A 19,342-nucleotide genomic window follows, 5' to 3' on the forward strand; every position below is an offset into this window, starting at 1 on the left:
GACATAATCCATTCCTGGAGACCGCTCAACATTCAGATTTAGAATGAATTTTCACTATAAATTAAATGGCAATAGAATAATCACTTTTCAGACGTTGTGTGGCCACCAACCAAGGAAATAGGCACTGAAAAAATCAGTCAGAAACATCCAACACTTTCTCTTCCTTATACCACAATGTTTGTGGTATAAGGATGTGACTGCTAAATACCTCAGGAAACTGCATTTCACTTTCATCAGGCACACTACATACAACAGCTGGGGACGAAACGTCCCCAGCTTACCAGGCTACCTGCAATATCACTACCCAAAAATCAAAGTGACCCCATCCACTGGCAATGCTGGACTAACCCCTATAGTCACTTTACCCTGAAATAAATCACAGTGCAGTACCGTTTTATAACGTGGCACATTCCAAACTGCTAACCCCATTCCCTCAACAGAAATGTCAGTGTCTGTACAAGTTTGACCTAAAAACGGTAATGCAGAGCAACAATAAATTAATCAACTGCCCTGGTGTTACACAATTTTAACACACACACTGTCACTACTCCCGACCAAGGACCTACAGACCCCTCTGTAATGAACGGTAGAAAATACTTCAAGTCTGGCACCACATCAGTCACTGTGGAAACCCAAAGGGATATAGTACACATGGCCAATTAACGATTGGGTGAAACCTAATTACAACAAGATTTAAGCACATAAGTCACTTTTCCAATGTCCACTCTAATTACAAACTTTCTCAAAGTCACGTAAAGACAACCACTTTCGACCCCTACTTCTGGTGTCTTTTTTTTTTTTTTTTTTTTGGTAAAATTAGGCCAAGTGTCACGAGAACCAAAACCAACATTATTGTTCCTAGAGCATATCAGATAATAATCATCGGCAAGTGCAGCAGGATCTGTAACAGTTTAAGATTCACCAATACGTACTGAAATGCGCTCGGAAACCGAATCCTTAAACTGCTCCAGCAGTCTAAGCGCCTTCTAGTGTTGGCACCAGCAGACTGGAACACTAGCTTTCAAAATGGTTGACCAAATCACGCATAAACTCCAAGTGCGATTTATTTCCATGTTTCCAACTACAAAAACACTGCCTGTATGCCTCTGGCGCCAACTCGTACGCTTTACGCATTGCTCTCTTTAACTTCAAGATACGTACTTCTTTCAGCACTAGTCAATGCTGAAAACACCTGCTGCACTTTCCTCACCAAAATACACTGTAGGAATAAAACAAACGTGGCCTCAGACCAGCCACAAGCCTCTGCTAAACTCAAATAGGGAAAAAAAAGTTGCAGGGTCTTTCTCATTGAACTTAGGAACATGCCTCAAATCAGTAAGTTCATCCTTTTCTCTTCGTACTCCCAATGAGCGCCGATCGCCAGTTGAACTATCCCGAAGGTTGCCCTGTCTTGTTTACTCAAGTGTCTGCTGCTCAAAGTCAAGTTTAGCAATTCCCAAATCCTGCTTCCTTTTCTCAGCTTCTACTCGAATTTTTTTCAACTTTATGATCAGCCTGCCATTGCAATTTCTGAGCGTCTACTTGCCTTTTGTCAGCCTCCTGCTCTGCCCGCACTCCCATTCTCTCAGTTTCAAGCACAGCCTACATTCGCAACAAAAGCAATTCTCTCTGCTGCTCAAAACTCAAAGCAGTGTCACCTATGGGTGAAGCTATATTTCCTTCATGTACTCCTGTGTTCAGAATGCCAATTTTAACTAACTGATCTTTAAAATGATCTTTAAACATATGTTTAACTTTCTGTGTGTTTCCAACATCAACTTTATAATACTCCGCAATCTCAAATAACTGCCTCCTAGTGCATCTGTCCAAACCATGCTCACATTGTACTTCTCCACTACTTCATCCATTATAACACAAATACAAAAAAAACACAGAAACTTAAGTGATTACTTAAGAATATACACCGATGCAAAAACAAATAAATCCCGCTAGTTACTTAGCCAAAAACCTTACAAACTCAAGCCTTGTCTGCGGGAAGCGTGGCGATGGTTATTTATGCTCTATATATCGTATTTTTCGGACTATAAGTCGCAGTTTTTTTTCATAGTTTGGCCGGGGGTGGGACATATACTCCGCAGTGACTTATGTGTGAAATTATTAACACATTACCGTAAAATATCAAATAATATTATTTATCTCATTCGCGGAAGAGACGGAGAAAATGTCAGCAATCGTCACACACACTTGAGCAATCAGCACACGTCAACCAATAAGAATTCGGCGGGGGAAGGTTATGACAGAAGTGCATTGTGGGTCATGGAATGCTAACTGCTATATGCTACTGCCGTAGCTATTAAAATGGATCATTTCATCGTTGGCGGTAACTTATAAAAACTGAGAAGGGCTGAACAAAATTTGGACCGAAAAAGAAATCATGTACTGCAGATTACAAACTGGACGTAGTGAAATCTGCAGCAGAAAAGGACAAGAGGAAGCGGCGCATACCTTTGGAGTTGGCAGAGTTGTTTAGTAGCGACATCGAGGAAGAAGATTTTATCGGAATTATCGATTAGGAGTGACAGATAGTTTGGTAAAGGTGTAGCATGTTCTATATGTTATAGTTATTTGAATGACTCTTACCATAATATGTTAGGTTAACATACCAGGCACCTTCTCCGTTTGTTATTTGTGCGTCATATAACGTACACTTATCCAGCCTGTTGTTCACTATTCTTTATTTATTTTAAATTGCCTTTCAAATGTCTATTCTTGGTGTTGGATAAATAAATTTCCCCCAAAAATGCGACTTATACTCCAGTGTAACATACTGTATATATGTTGTTTCCTTCTTTATTATGCATTTTCGGCCGGTGCAAACGTATACTCCGGAGCGACTTATAATCCGAAAAATACGGTAGCTGGCAAACAATCATACGCCGCGCTCCTGAGCCGATGTAGGGAAAAGGGAAGCTGCAAACCGCTCTTCACTTCCACACTAATGCACACAATTCAGTGAGAACCCTTTTGGAAAACACTGCTAAGCCTAGCAGGTATTCTCCTTCTTTCAACTTTTATTGCACATTTTTGTCTCGATAACAGCTCTCCCATCCAAAGGCAAAACCTAGTAACTCACTTCTAGCTGATTTTGAGAAAACAAAGGAAAACCAATCTATCTTGATGCTGTCTTACAAAGATCTACAAATTCATCAAACGTATAGATGTTTTCTTGAGCTTTCATTTTCTTGCCGATTGAGCCATGGATTGAATCTGCTCTCATGAACGTGTGCCCTTTCTCCAGATATTTTATCACAATCTCGAGTGGGCCCCGTTCTGCGTTTGCACATCGGGCAAGAGCCGTGTACAGCGTCCAGTTTTTATTTTGACCTCCACAGTTATCTGCCCAAAAGAGTATGCAAGGGGAAGAATCAAGAACAATAAATTTAATGAAGGTGCTTGCAACGTCCTGGGCCAATCTTCCATATATCCCCTCCTGCCATAATATCACATAATCAGGTTGACCGTCGGCCCCCATTCGTGCAAATGTCTCATTAAAGACAATAAGGCGACTGACAAAGAAGCTCCGATTGGTCCCTTGAGATACTAGGTTTTTCTGTTGTATCTACGCAGTTATGTGGTAGTTGCTAGGTCCTGCCATGCGCATGACAGCTTACTTACGGAACAAATTACAATATCGCATACACTAATGTAAAGCATATCACCTAAGAACTCCAAAATTATTATCAGCTCAGTTTTGACCAAAATTTAGTTACTGGGTTTTGCCTTTGGATGGGAGAGCTGCAGCTGACCAAAATCATGAAAAAATACTTCAGCCCCATCGGCCAAGAGCGCACTACCTATATAAGGCAAATGACGTTTCAGGGAAAACCCTCTAACACCGCGATGAAAACACGGATGGCCAGCTCCACCAAGACTTCACAAGCGATTTATTTAAAGACGTGACACAATGCAACAAAGCGTTCACAAACAAAACCGGATTACCACTTAAACACAGCAAAAGCAAACTTATACTACCTTACTGAAAAATACCAATTGTTTAAGACAATCCCCCATTTGTTACCGCTGGCTGAGGGGGAGACAAGACTGAAGTAAAAGTTGACCGGACGTGTAGTAACCAGAAAATGTTGTAATTGTAGAAACGACAAACTACCCGTTTCCGCGTTTAGGTTTATTGTGGGGCAAGAAAAGCAAGCCAAAATAAACAACCACAAGTTCAAAACCATGACAAAAAAATGCAACCTGCAAAGCACAAGATTTGGAAGCGACTTAAAGAAAAAAAGGGCCAAAGTTACTTATAATAAGTGGACTTGAAAACATTACCCGAAATGGCTCACTCACAAAATCTCACTTTGTACTTATTTGTTTCCTGAAAGTTTCTAGAAAATCCGCTCTTTTTGGAGGGATGTTGCTAATTCACTCACTCACTCACTCACTCACTCACTCACTCACTCACTCACTCACTCACTCTAACAGTTACATGAACTCCTGGCAGAGGTAATAATTACAGTTTTTACAGAGAAGTATGACAGCGTCCCCTCCCTTTCTCCTCTGCTGCTCATCATTGTCTTCAATACATGTAAAATAAATGGGTTGTACTTGTATAGCGCTTTTCTACCTTCAAGGTACTCAAAGCGCTTTAAAAGTGATGTTTAATGTTCATTTATTAATTTCATTCTTCAATTATTATGTATTTTACACTGTTTTGTGAAACCGTAATTATTTTCTATAAAATGTGGTTGGTCTTTGTCGTATATAGTGGGATTTACTAACGAAAACCAAAGTAGATAGAAAAAAACTATCTCTAATGTGCCAACACAATTAATTCCCGCTCCATCTAAAACTGGACATTATTGCATCCGAACACTTTTGTCACATTGCCTACACACTCTACCTGCCTGCTCACAGAGAATAGAAGTACAACTCATTTAAACGTCAGTCGCTGTCAGTGTCAGTGGACAGTAACACTCGCAACAGCACAGGACTTCATTGCACTATGTCCGCTTGAAGCCACAATTAATTGTGCTGTTCTATAGTTACTCTCATATACAAATCACATTTCCATATGAGTTGGGAAATTGTTTTAGATGTAAATATAAACGGAATACAATGATTTGCAAATCCTTTTCAACCCATATTCAATTGAATGCACTACAAAGACAAGATATTGTATGTTCAAACTTAGAAACTTTTTTTTTGCAAATAATAATTAACTTAGAATTTCATGGCTGCAACACGTGCCAAAGTAGTTGGGAAAGGGCATGTTCACCACTGTGTTACATCACCTTTTCTTTTAAAAACACTCAATAAACGTTTGGGAACTGAGGAAACTAATTGTTGAAGCTCTGAAAGTGAAATTCTTTCCCATTCTTGTTTTATGTAGAGCTTCAGTCCTTCAACAGTCCGGGGTCTCTGCTGTCGTATTGTACGCTTCATAATGCGCCACACATTATCGATGGGAGACAGGTCTGGGCTGCAGGCGGGCCAGGAAAGTACTTGCACTCTTTTACTACGAAGCCACGCTTTTGTAACACGTGGCTTGGCATTGTCTTGCTGAAATAAGCAGGGGCATCCATGATAACGTTGCTTGGATGGCAACATATGTTGCTCCAAAACCTGTATGGACCTTTCAGCATTAATGGTGCCTTCACAGATGTGTAAGTTACCCATGCCTTGGGCACTAATACACCCCCATACCATCACAGATGCTGGCTTTTTAACTTTGCGCCCGTAACAATCCGAATGGTTATTTTCCTCTTTGTTCTAGAGGACACCACATCCTCTGTTTCCAAATATAATTTGAACTTGGGACTTGTCTGACCACAGAACACTTTTCCACTTTGCATCAGTCCAAAGCCGGCGGCGTTTCAGGGTGTTGTTGATAAATGGGTTTGGCTTTGCATAGTAGAGTTTTAACTTGCAGTTACAGATGTAGCGACCAACTGTAGTTACTGACAGTGGTTTTATGAAGTGTTCCTGAGCCCATGTGGCGATATCCTTTACACAGTGATGTCTTTTTTTTTTTTTTATGCAGTACTGCCTGAGGGATCAAAGGTCTGTAATATCATCGTTTCTGTGCAGTGATTTCTCCAGATTCTCTGAAACTTTTGATGATTTTACGGACCGTAGATGGTTAAATTCCTTGCAATAGCTCGTCGAGAAATGTTCTAAAACTGTTCGACAATTTGCTTACAAATTGGTGACCCTCGCCCAAGCCTTATTTGTGAATTACTTAGCATTTCATGGAGGTTGCTTTTGTACCCAATCATGGCACTCACCTGTTCCCAATTAGCCTGCACACCCGTAGGATGTTCCATATAAGTGTTTGATGAGCATTCCTCAACTTTATCAGTATTTATTGCCACCTTTCTCGACTTCTTTGTCACGTTTTGCTGGCATCAAATTCTAAAGTTAATGATTATTTGCAAAAAAAAAAAAAAGTTTATCAGTTTGAACATCATATGTTGTCTTTGTAGCATATTCAACTGAATATGGGTTGAAAATGATTTGAAAATCATTGTATTCTGTTTATATTTACATCTAACACAATTTCCCAACTCATATGGAAACGGGGTTTGTAGATTCCATGCAAAGAGGACACATGTTCGTGTTCCCAGGTGCCTCAATTCTTTTTTTTTTTCTTCACCAGCGTCTTTGTCTGCTAAACAAACTGCAATGCTGCCGATGGTGCAACATATTGGCCGTAAAATGAGGGCGCCCGCTGACCTTTGGTAGAATTATGTAATGTGCTAACTCACGGGAGGAGTCTTATTTATCCAGCTGTCACTGTGTTCTACTACTCAGCAGCTTTTGAAGCTATTAGAAAGTTAGAAATGTGCCAGGCCAGTTCTCATTGAAGGCCATTTACACATGAGCGCACAGTGCTTGTATTTTAAATGGCGTGGGCACTGGGTAAGAAAATGATACTACAGACTCTTACACTTTTTGAATGCATATTTTTTTTAGATATGCAAGCTTTAGCCTAACTGCTAAAAGCGAGCCACTGTGTCAAAGCTGTCTCTTTTGCAGAACACCGGGCGACAATTACCAGCATGAGCTGGCTGGACCCTTAGGTGTGCCAATGTGTCAGGCTTTGATGGAATATGAAGGAGGAAACTACGCTCAAACTGTGGAGTTAATGTACCCATTACGTTACAGCATGGTGAAGATGGGGGGCAGCGATGCACAGGTAAGAAACCAGACTGTTCAAGTGGGAAGATGTTGTCTTTTGTATGGTTTGAAGATTGTTTTCCATGTCATTTACATATGTAAGTTATAAAGAAACATCATCATACATTTTGGATCCACAGAGTGTAGTTTGGGGACCCCTGCATTATACATAAATCATTAATAGGGACGGCGTGGCGCAGTGGGCGAGTGGCCCTGCGCAACCCGAGGGTCCCTGGTTCAAATCCCACCTAGAACCAACCTCGTCACGTCCGTTGTGTCCTGAGCAAGACACTTCACCCTTGCTCCTGATGGGTGCTGGTTGGCGCCTTGCATGGCAGCTCCCTCCATCAGTGTGTGAATGTGTGTGTGAATGGGTAAATGTGGAAGTAGTGTCAAAGCGCTTTGAGTACCTTGAAGGTAGAAAAGCGCTATACAAGTACAACCCATTTATCATTTATTTAATATAAAACGTTAATGGAGGTTTTTAGAAGCGCTTTATCGTCGAAATAGACGTAATGACTACCATTATCTCCATTGTTAGTTCACTTTTGCTAGGGTTTATTTACAAGTTAAAATGCATTAAAAAGAAAAAATAAGTGTTTTCGTCTCACATAAGGATTGTGAATGATGGACAAAATTCACCAAAAAGTGAAGTTCCCCTCTAAGTGAACATTGACAGGTTTTATGATTATTTAAATTCATATTTTGGTAACTGTAGCATATCATCAATCAATCAATCAATGTATATCAACTTATATAGCCCTAAATCACTAGTGTCTCAAAGGGCTGCACAAACCACTACGACATCCTCGGTAGGCCCACATAAGGGCAAGGAAAACTCACACCCAGTGGGACATCGGTGACAATGATGACTATGAGAACCTTGGAGAGGAGGAAAGCAATGGATGTCGAGCGGGTCTAACATGATACTGTGAAAGTTCAATCCTTAATGGATCCAACACAGTCGCGAGAGTCCAGTCCAAAGCGGATCCAACACAGCAGCGAGAGTCCCGTTCACAGCGGAGCCAGCAGGAAACCATCCCAAGCGGAGGCGGATCAGCAGCGCAGAGATGTCCCCAGCCGATACACAGGCGAGCAGTACATGGCCACCGGATCGGACCGGACCCCCTCCACAAGGGAGAGTGGGACATAGAAGAAAAAGAAAAGAAACGGCAGATCAACTGGTCTAAAAAGGGTGTCTATTTAAAGGCTAGAGTATACAAATGAGTTTTAAGGTGAGACTTAAGTGCTTCTACTGAGGTAGCATCTCGAACTGTTACCGGGAGGGCATTCCAGAGTACTGGAGCCCGAAATGAAAACGCTCTATAGCCCGCAGACTTTTTTTGGGCTTTGGGAATCACTAATAAGCCGGAGTCCTTTGAACGCAGATTTCTTGCCATATATTGAATTTGTTGGCACTTTTTTTTTACATAACAAAACCTAAATATATCTAGGGTTTGTTTTATTTAGATATCTTCCAGACATGTTAATCGTGTTTATAGAAATAAATGAACAATTAAATAAAAGGGACCTATGATGTCTTTAACACACTTCCTTGTGGTCTAAATAATATGAATGGATATGCTTTGCTATTATAATAATATAAATCATTTTGTGCCACAGTCACTTTTACAACCTGTTTTCTCAGTATGTCGACAAGATGTTCTTTCTGGAGGTGTTCCCAAAGTAAAAATCAAACCAAGCCCCACCTTCTCCAAAAGTATTAGAATGTATAGTTGAAAATGTACACTGTTTAAATATATATCTTGAATTTGTCACTGCTATTTTTTTTCCAGACAGGGTTGAAAATAAGCATCATAAACATTGTATAGATTCACCCGGTCACAACATTAGGTACACCTGCACACACTCCGATCAATTCGGACTGCATATAAAGGAGTTGCTTTTCGCAGCATTAATGTCAATGCATGTCGCACGTCTGCGTCTTTATGCGCATGCCACAGTATGATGAAAATAATACTTTATTTCACACCTTTTTTGTGTTTCCTCATGGTCTGAAGCAGATGGATGAGAGCTTTACTAAATGTCTAAATAAGTACATCCGACTTGTTGTGACGTCAGAACGTATCCAGACTGCAAACCCTGCCAGCCAAGGCATCCCAAACTGTATGAAAGCTCATGCAAGAATGCATTAACCTTATGATTGGATGCTTTGGAATTGTTTAAATACACATATTCGACATTGTAACAATATTTTTATGTGAGGAAAAAAAACTCAATTCAGCATAGGTGTCCTTTAACGTTTTACATGTGTTTTAAAATGCATTTTTCAAAAAAATTCATGCAATAATTAGTTTTTAGTGTATGCTTCACGGTGGAAGAGGGGTTAGTGCGTCTGCCTCACAATACAAAGGTCCTGAGTAGTCCGGGTTCAATCTCGGGTTTGGGATCTTTCTGTGTGGACTTTGCATGTTCTCCCCGTGAATGCGTGGGTTCCCTCTGGGTACCCCGGCTTCCTCCCACTTCCAAAGACATGCACCTGGGGATAGGTTGATTGGCAACACTAAATTGGCCCTAGTGTGTGAATGTTGTCTGTCTATCTGTGTTGGCCCTGCGATGAGGTGGAGACTTGTCCAGGGTGTACCCTGCTTTCCGCCCGATTGTTGCTGAGATAGGCACCATCGACCCCCAGAGAGGAATAAGCGGTAGAAAATGGATGGATGGATGTAAACACACCAGGTGTTTGTGTGCTGACATTGGGTTTAGTGTGGGATGGGGGGCCCTTCAGGAATCTAATGTTGCTATGCACCTGATGTTCAGATATTCAAAACCAGCAGCTTTGGTTAATGCAATCTTGAACAACACAACACAAATTCCCTGTTGTTGTGAAAGCAGGATCAAGATAAAGACTGCAAAGAGCGATACAACCGTACTGGCTAATGTGTGAATGCCGTGCACAGTGCACACATATGAATAATGAATCTGTGATGGATGCTGATGGACTTCATGCATGCTGCGCTCGGTGTTCACCAAACACCTCCCAGAGGTGCGGCAGTGTGCATACAGTGTAAACTCCCCACGGATAAAAGCCTATACGTCGTGTAGAAATAGTTATTTTGTTTGGTAATAGCTTTCCTTGTCCACTGTCGTTTGCAGAGAGACGTCTTCAATCAACTGCTTATTCACGCAGCCTTGAAATCGGAGAATAAGCGCCACCAGAGACTTGGAAGGTACTGCAAGGAAGATGCGTTCCATTCCTGTTTTTTTCTTTACACGTTGTGCCTTGTCTTCATCTGTTAGACTGCGCAGAGATTATGTAGCGATAATGGAAAATGAAAAGATGACCCAGGGTTGTTGCTGAGGTCCAGTCGTGTTAGCGTTACGTGCCGTCTTTCCGTATGCAGACTGAATAAGATTTATGCTACTTTTACGTAACAGTATGTTACACTGCTGTAGACTGCTCACTCGTCTCTCTGAATCAGAGTTCATTTGTATGTGTGGCGTTGTGTTTGATTCCAATAGATGTCTTCTGGTGGAGCGTGACGCCTTGAAGCCAAACTCCCTTCTGACCGACCGTCTGATGCAGAGAGCCGTGGCTCTTCATGACTAGCAAGGTGTGCAAAGCATCCCCCTTATCTGATGCTCTAATGGAGAAATATGGCCTTGTCAAAAATGCTCGAAACACACTACTGTACCTCAAACCTAAAAAGTATTTTAAATAGATTCATTTAAGGTGCGGTTTTTTTGGGGGGGGATGAATTAGACTATCTCTGTCAGTGTCATGACAAGATAATCCAATTTAAAGTGCAAATCATGTTTATTAGTGGCTAAAGTGAAATAAAAAATTAGAACACTAATCACTTAGATAAAATGTATACCAGGAAAAACTGTAGTACTCTTTCAAGTGTATTTGATGTAAAATCAGATATTAATTATTGAGTTTCACAACTGTAATTAAATTTAACAATCTAAATCAGAGGTGTCAAACTCATTTTAAGCCAGGGGCCACATGGAGAAAAATGTACTCCCAAGTGTGCCTGACTGGTAAAAATCACTTCACGACAATTTAAAAATAAAGAGAACTTCAGATTGTTTTCTTTGTTTAAAAATAGAATAAATAAATTCTGAAAATGTACAAATCACAATGTTGTTGGGTTGTTTTACACCTACGTGTTGCGGTTAATACTATCTTTATTTGTCTTTCTTAAACTTTCTGAATAAATGATGTAATAATGTTCATCAGTCAACTCATTGGTGTTCATTTTTAATTTATCAAGATAAAAAAAAAAATCAAAATCAAATTACAGGATGTTGTTTATGTAGTTTGCTCATTTTCCTCGACTGCTGCACTAACATGTGGTTAATTTTTTTCTTTCATATGTAGCATAAGATTATGCTACATATGATACAAAGATACAAATTGCTATTGCGATATCTAGTGGACACATTTAGAACAGCAGTTTCTTTCATTAGAAAATTTCGTCTCATTTTTATACTTAGCAAAGTCATCTCGCGGGCCGGACAAAACCTGTTCGCGGGTCTTACGTTTGACACCCCTGATCTAAATGATACAAAAGGTCAACAGGATTACTCGCAAGGGTCATTTCACCGAATTAGTGTCATTTGCTTGTTGAAACTTTCAAAAATAAACATTAATTTCTGTATTTATTTCTCAACTTCAAGATGGTAACAATACACTTGGGGCCTGATCTATACACTTGGGGCCTGATCTACTGATGTGCAAATACCATTCGCTAAACACTGTGGGGAAACTATAAAAGTGTTTGTTCTACAGTATAAGTGAGCGTGTTGAGGGTGATCTACTAAAACTATGTGTAAAATTGATAACAAGTGCAAAAGTGGTGCAGACCGCTCTATTTAAAAGAGGATTTCGTATGTATACCGGCTGTGGCTAAGGAGACACTCATTTCCCTCCACATTCATGATGTCGAGTGTTCCTACATTCCAACCTCTGCTGTTTCGATATGTTGTGGAATATGCAGAACACGCCACATTTTGGGGGGCGCTATACTGTAAAGGTTTGATTTAGACAAAATATACTTTTTTTAGCATGCCGAAAGCTAAGTGCTATGGTTGGCGCTGGTGTTTTAATGGTGCATCTGGAATGATCCAGAAATGCATGCACATTTTTTCATATAGGAGATCCATCCATCCATCCATTTTCTACCGCTTATTCCCTTTTGGGGTCGCGGGGGGCGCTGGCGCCTATCTCAGCTGCAATCGGGCGGAAGGCGGGGTACACCCTGGACAAGTCGCCACCTCATCGCAGGGCCAACACAGATAGACAGACATATAGGAGATATAATAATAAAATATTTCTTACATAAAAAAAGAAAAATACCAGCAGACATCAAAAGGAATTAAATGTTTTATTTTAATCAGCCCCTTAATTCATCCAACAACTATAATTGTAAACCCAGTTTCATTCATGATAAATCACATTGCAATCGTTAAATGATTATGTTTGCATCCTCTCCCAGTATTGTGGGTGTTCTAATAATCAGCATATACATCAAGACAGACACGCTAAATGGATTATGCTTTCTATTTTGCTCATTTAAAGAGGCTGTTTGCAATTTGCTCACTGTGACATTTTTAAAGCAAAAAAATGAAACAAGAACACTGAGTTTATGTCGTAAAAACAATTTCTGTCCCGAATAAAATTATTAGTTTTTTTTCTTCGTCCACATGTATGCGAGGGAGCGTGTGCATACATACAAAAACAGTGCAATTACTGGAACAATTAGCACTAGTTTTGTTGTTATGATATAAAATACAGTCAATGACAGCTCACTATTGCTATCCAAACCGGTATTATTAGCTAACAGCACCAAAAGCTAATGTAACGTACATATTTAGTTACGTCATTCCATCCTGGAAAGCCACAGAGCAAAGATGTCAAACTCAAGGCCCGGGGGGCAGATCTGGCCCTCCACATTATTTAATGTGGCATGCAAACGCTTTGAAATAATATAAATTACTTTACAAAATGTATTTGTTCTTTCCATCCATCCATCCATTTTCTACCGCTTATTCCCTTTCGGGGTCGCGGGGGGCGCTGGCGCCTATCTCAGCTACAATCGGGCGGAAGGCGGGGTACACCCTGGACAAGTCGCCACCTCATCGCAGTGTTCTTTCCATTTTGACAGAAAAAAATAGACATAGTGCATGAAATTGCATTTCTTTTCAAATGTAATATTATCTAATAATGCAACAAATATATTACTATCATACATTTCAAACTTTTTTTGTTAAAATAGAAATAATGGCAAATATGTGCTTGACTTATGATTTCAAAGCAAATTTTCCATCCAACTGTACAGTATAAAAATAAAAAAAACTGTAGAATATACAGTAAAAAACTGGCAGCTCTGCTCGGATTTTGTCGTACAAAAACTATAGTACCCTTTTTCCATTTACAGTAATATACTGTAAAAAACAACATCAATTTTACTGTAAAACTGTAGCGACTAAACTGCCAGTTTTTTTTACTGCAAAATCCAAAGTTTAAAAAATATATACCTTATTTCCTTTAATCGCCGCCGGGAAGCTATTTAATTTAAAACCTTGTCTCACTCCTTTCGCTTACCAAAGGCATGCGTTAAAAGTAAGCATGCGCTACTTATTTCAAAACCTCTTCTGACTCCGGCACTTACCAAAGGTATGCAGTAAAAATTTGAGTGTGATGTAAGCTTGGACCTTAAATCCTACTGAACAGCTCTTAATGTTCTTCCCTTTATGTGATTTCAAATTACCGGTATTGAAATCAGCCTCCTCCATTTTGATAATGATGACAGGGGAAGTGTCACTCGTGACCTCACGAGTTTGACCAGGCGGTAATACTAAGCATGCGCTAATTATTTTGGGAAGCGAGTTTGACCCGGCAGTAATTCAAGGCAGGCGCATACTACATGCCCTGCGGCAATTCAAGGAAATACGGTGTATAATCAAAATACTTAGGCAATTTGATAATAATACCTTGAGGTGAATCCTCATACATTTATATCCCTAAACTATTCACGGTTACAAGCGGCTCTCTGAGGCCATCCATAAATGGCGATGTGGCTTTCGTTGAAAACCAGTTCCACTCCCCTGCCGTAGAGGGTGGTATAAGCAGGGCTCGGATTTAACCACGGCAACTGTGGCAAAAGGCACGACCGTCCTCGTCATTTGTCGCAAGACCTAAAAAATTTACCAAAGGCAAAACCCAGTAACTCAATTTTGGTCAAAACTGAGCTGATAATAATTTTGGAGTTCCTAGGTGATATGCTTTACATTAGTGTATGAGATATTGTAATTTGTTCCGTAAGTAAGCTGTTACGCGCATGGCAGGACCTAGCAACTACCACATAACCGCGTAGATACAACAGAAAAACCTAGTATCGCAGTGGAAGCGATTCAGATGTTATTAGACACATTTACTAGGATAATTCTGGAAAATCGCTTATCTGCCTATTGTGTTGCTAGTGTTTTAGTGAGATTAAATAGTACCTGAAAGTCGGAGGGGTGTGGCCATGGGTGTGTTGACGCCAGAGTCTCTGAGGGAAGTCACGGCAGTTGCAGCAGGACGGAAGCTCCGCTGATGTCTCCGGTAAGAGGCGACTTATTACCACAATTTTCTCACCGAAAACTGCCGGTTGACATGTAGTCGGGATCCATGTTCGCTTGACCGCTCTGATCCATAGTAAAGCTTCATCTTCGGGAATTTTAAACAAGGAAACACCGGCTGTGTGTTTGTGTGGCTAAAGGCTAAAAGCTTCCCAACTCCATCTTTCTACTTTGACTTCTCCATTATTAATTGAACAAATTGCAAAAGATTCAGCAACACAGATGTCCAGAATACTGTGTAATTATGCGATTAAAGCAGACTACTTATAGCTTGGATCGGGCTGGAAAATAATGTCCGCTACAACCAGTGACGTCAAACGCACGCATCATCATACGAGTCATCATACCACGACGTTTTCAACACGACACTTTGCGGGAAATTTAAAATTGCAATTTAATAATCTAAAAAGGCCGTGTGCGGCGGCAGTGGGAGCGATTCAGATGTTATTAGACACATTTACTAGGATAATTCTGTAAATTCCCCTATCTGCTTATTGTGTTAATAGTGTTTTCGTGGGATTATAAAGTCATACCTGAAAGTCGGAGGGCTGCGGTGAACGCCAGTGTCTCTGAGAAAAGCCAATGGAGGAGCCAAGATCACAGCTGCCTTTTTGACAGCTGCAGGAGGAGGTCGCATAATCCGCTGAAGTCTCCGGTAAGAGCTGACTTAATATCACAATTGGTTGACATGTGGTAGAGAAACATGTTCGCTTGACCGCTCTTTGTTAAAGCTTCACAACAAACAAACACCGGCTGTGTTTCGGTTGCTGAAGGCAGCTGCAATCCACCGCTTTCCACCAACAACATTCTTATTTATAGTCTCCATTATTAATTGAACAAATTGCAAAAGATTCAGCAACACAGATGTCCAGAATACTGTGTAATTATGCGATTAAAGCCGACGACTTATAGCTTGGATCGGGCTGGAAAATAATGTTCGCTACAACCGGTGACGTCAAACGCACGCGTCATCATACCACGATGTTTTCAACACGACACTTCGCGGGAAATATAAAATTGTAATTTAGTAAACTAAAGTGGCCGTATTGGCATGTGTTGCAATGTTAATATTTCATCATTGATATATAAACTATCAGACTGCGTGGTCGCTAGTAGTGGCTTTCAGTAGGCCTTTAATGTTTAACCGCCATTCATCGCCTCTCTGACACATTTTACGGTCACGTTTTCTTAAAATCTCAATCCAAAGCTATGACATCTTGTTTTATTTTGCAATCCTCAAATGTGTTGTTAGTGTACACACTGGTGTGTGATGTACAAAATATGAATGAAATCCAATCAAAACTCTCAAAATCACACTTTCACTCCTTTCTCATAGTGTCAATTAAGACTGATGGTGATCATCTTTGAAAAGGCAGATGTATTAGATGTGTGTTCAAATCCATTGCATATTTAAAATGGACATAACATAGTTGAATGGCTCACGTGTAGAAGAACATGAACACAGCAGTCGTATAAGAGCAATGAAAAAGTGTCCTTGTGAGTGCCTTTGGACTCACTCCAACTGCCATTTACTTCCTCTTCCATTCGTCTTCCTCGCCTTACTTCCTCTTTGTTGGCTCGTGCTTAGTGCAGCGAAGTAATCTCATCTTGGATCTGAGAGATCAGGATCTGGGATAGCACAATGCCTGCAATCTAGAGGACAGCAGCAGCCGCTTTAAATTACTCAACAAGCACTTGTTAAAATATTCCGCCTGTGCCAACCCTCCCAAGGTCCCTTGGAAGGTTGTCCTAATGCTCATTTGGCAGAGGGATATAAAATGTTTTAAAATTATTCTGTTTGGATGTCGTTTGCAATAACAAGATAATCACTTTTATAGGACAATAAAGCTGTCAAAGTCTTATTGAGCGGAACGTATCGCACTCGCACCTTTAACTGATTCTTCATTCTTGTGACACTGTTAAGTCAGGTTGTGCGAGACAAAAAAAGTGCACATCAAAGCACATTGAATGCTAATGAAATGATGGGGACGGGACACATGAGCACTTCACATGCCTCCTCTTAACCCTCGGAGACCCAATCAGTCTGACGCAAGAGGAATACAATCTGAGTATGGGGACTTCATTTACTTTTATTATCGACAGCATATATTTGAATCAGAGCTCAACCTTTACATTATCCGGTTGATATTACACAATTTTTCTGTCACTAGCTTTTTCCAATGACTGAAATAAAATAAAGCCGCTTCCAGGCTGCACATTGTAAAATGTGCGCCTCTGTTTCACACTACAGTGCACTTTCTTCAACTTTAATTAGTAATGTGCATCCGGTTTTATTATCTCTTCAGGCTTGGTTACTGCTATTCAAGGAATACTTTTTTTTTCTAATAAGAGAGGCCAAATTCCATGTTCAGTATTCCCCAAAAGTACAGTGGGGCAAAAACGTATTTAGTCAGCCACCGATTGTGCAAGTTCTCCCATTTAAATGATGACAGAGGTCTGTAATTTTCATCATAGGTACACTTCAACTGTGAGAGACAGAATGTGGAAAAAAAATCCAGGAATTCACATTGTAGGAATTTTAAAGAATTTATTTGTAAATAATGGTGGAAAATAAGTATTTGGTCAACCGTTCAAAGCTCTCACTGATGGAAGGAGGTTTTGGCTCAAACTCTCACGATACATGGCCCCATTCATTCTTTCCTTAACACGGATCAGTCGTCCTGTCCCCTTAGCAGAAAAACAGCCCCAAAGCATGATGTTTCCACCCCCATGCTTCACAGTAGGTAGGGTGTTCTTGGGATGCAACTCAGTATTCTTCTTCCTCCAAACACCACGAGTTGAGTTTACCCCAAAAAGTTCTATTTTGGTTTCATCTGACCACATGACATTCTCCCAATCCTCTGCTGTATCATCCATGTATCCATTTTGGTATAAACTCAACTCGTCATGTTTGGAGGAAGAAGAATACTGAGTTGCATCCTAAGAACACCATACCTACTGTGAAGCATGGGGGTGGAAACATCATGCTTTGGGGCTGTTTTTCTGCTAAGGGGACAGGACGATTGATCCGTGTTAAGGAAAGAATGAATGGGGCCATGTATCGTGAGAGTTTGAGCCAAAACCTCCTTCCATCAGTGAGAGCTTTGAACGGTTGACCAAATACTTATTTTCCACCATTATTTACAAATAAATTCTTTAAAATTCCTACAATGTGAATTCATGGATTTTTTTTTTCCACATTCTGTCTCTCACAGTTGAAGTGTACCTATGATGAAAATTACAGACCTCTGTCATCATTTGAAGTGGGAGAACTTGCACAATCGCTGGCTGACTAAATACTTTTTTGCCCCACTGTAAATGAAAATAGTCTTAAGGCTCAATGTGCAGCAGTAGGTGTGTTTGTATGTTTTAGTTCCTAGTGGGTGTCCCGAAAGTGTTCAGTAGGCCTGGGCGATATGACCTTAAAATACAATCAAAATTGGTTTCACAAGAAATTAGATTTACAATATTTTCCGTTTTCTCCCCTACATTTTAAAGAAACCAATTAGTACAAAGGACCGAGATGATTCAAAACAAGTTTTTTTGGCTAGTAGTTTGAAGCAACACTGCATCTTACTCTTAGCACAATTGTAAGTTGTACAGTATTTTGCGGACTATAAGGCGCATATAAAAAAACATTTTTTTCTCAAAACTCGACGGTGCGCCTTATGACATGGTGCACCTAATGTACGGAATAAGTTTGGTTGAGCTTAACTCACCTCAAAGCGATTTTAGTTGGTACATAAATGTGACCAGTAGATGGCAGTCAAACATAAGAGATAAGTTTAGACAGCGCTATGATGGCAATATGACTCAAGTAAATACAATGAGTTGCAGTTTTGCCACACTGCTAGCTACATTGCTTGAGACTTGTTAGCCCTGTAAAACACAATCACAACAGATGACACCAAAAGCCATTATGACAGACAATGAAATACACAACATCTTGGTGTGGAAAGCATTATTTCCGTACTTGACAAAGTTTTTTGCTCACTTCATGTTTTATTGCTGTAATTAAAGGTGCTGTTTGCAACTTCCCCACTGTAACTCTCGCTACTATATTGGATCCACTTTGGACTGGACTCTCACCGTTATGTTTGGTCCACTATTGATTGGACTATCACAATATCATGTTAGACCTGCTTTTGGTCCCCTGGGGGGGGGGGGGGGGGGGGGGGGGGGGGGGGGTTGCCCACATATGCGGTCCTCTCCAAGGTTTCTCATAGTCATCACTGTCACTGTCACCGACGTCCCATTGGGTGTGAGTTTTTCCTTGCCCTTATGTGGGCTCTACCGAGGATGTCGTTGTGGTTTGTGCAGCCCTTGAAACACTAGTGATTTAGGGCTACATAAATAAACATTGATTGATTGATTGATTAACATTTTTCAAAGCAAAAAACATAATAAGAACAGCACTGGCTTGCTTATGTTACTATTAATGGTTGAATATAGCACATTTAATAGAAAATATTTGTTATAAAATTGTCTATATTTTTTACAATTACAAAGTTTACGACCTGAATAAAATGATTGCCGTTTCGTCAACACGTATGTGCAGGGACATGCAAAAGCAGTCCAAGAGAATCAACGAACAATTTGCAGTCAT

At 40.3% G+C, this 19,342-nt stretch overlaps 2 protein-coding genes across 11 annotated transcripts in view; one reads left to right on the forward strand and one right to left on the reverse strand.

The window, feature by feature from the left end:
- ttc38 (tetratricopeptide repeat domain 38) overlaps positions 1 to 19,342 on the forward strand; it is an 80,637-nt gene that overhangs the window by 25,894 nt on the left and 35,401 nt on the right. For 5 of the 8 annotated variants that reach the window (XR_009809072.1, XR_009809075.1, XR_009809071.1 and 2 more), the window contains exons 12-15: positions 7,006 to 7,165; positions 10,264 to 10,337; positions 10,630 to 10,721; positions 15,243 to 15,391. Coding sequence is in view for 3 of the 8 variants with exons in the window: in XM_061917880.1 (XP_061773864.1) it covers positions 7,006 to 7,165; positions 10,264 to 10,337; positions 10,630 to 10,717 (322 nt within the window). In the remaining 5 variants the exon portion in view is untranslated. Of the gene's footprint in view, positions 1 to 7,005; positions 7,166 to 10,263; positions 10,338 to 10,629; positions 11,772 to 15,242; positions 15,392 to 19,342 lie in introns of those variants that run through there. The other 3 variants (XM_061917879.1, XM_061917881.1, XM_061917880.1) reach the window with 2 other exon arrangements.
- The window catches only part of tspan33b (tetraspanin 33b), a 116,447-nt gene continuing 109,621 nt past the window's right edge, over positions 12,517 to 19,342 (reverse strand). For all 3 annotated transcript variants that reach the window (XM_061917883.1, XM_061917884.1, XM_061917882.1), the window contains one exon: positions 12,517 to 16,389. In XM_061917883.1, the coding sequence (XP_061773867.1) occupies positions 16,321 to 16,389 (69 nt within the window). In that variant the 3' untranslated portion in view covers positions 12,517 to 16,320. The remainder of the gene's footprint in view (positions 16,390 to 19,342) is intronic.

This window comes from Nerophis ophidion, linkage group LG12 (assembly GCF_033978795.1).
Source record: "Nerophis ophidion isolate RoL-2023_Sa linkage group LG12, RoL_Noph_v1.0, whole genome shotgun sequence".
In the NCBI taxonomy this organism is placed as follows: domain Eukaryota; kingdom Metazoa; phylum Chordata; class Actinopteri; order Syngnathiformes; family Syngnathidae; genus Nerophis; species Nerophis ophidion.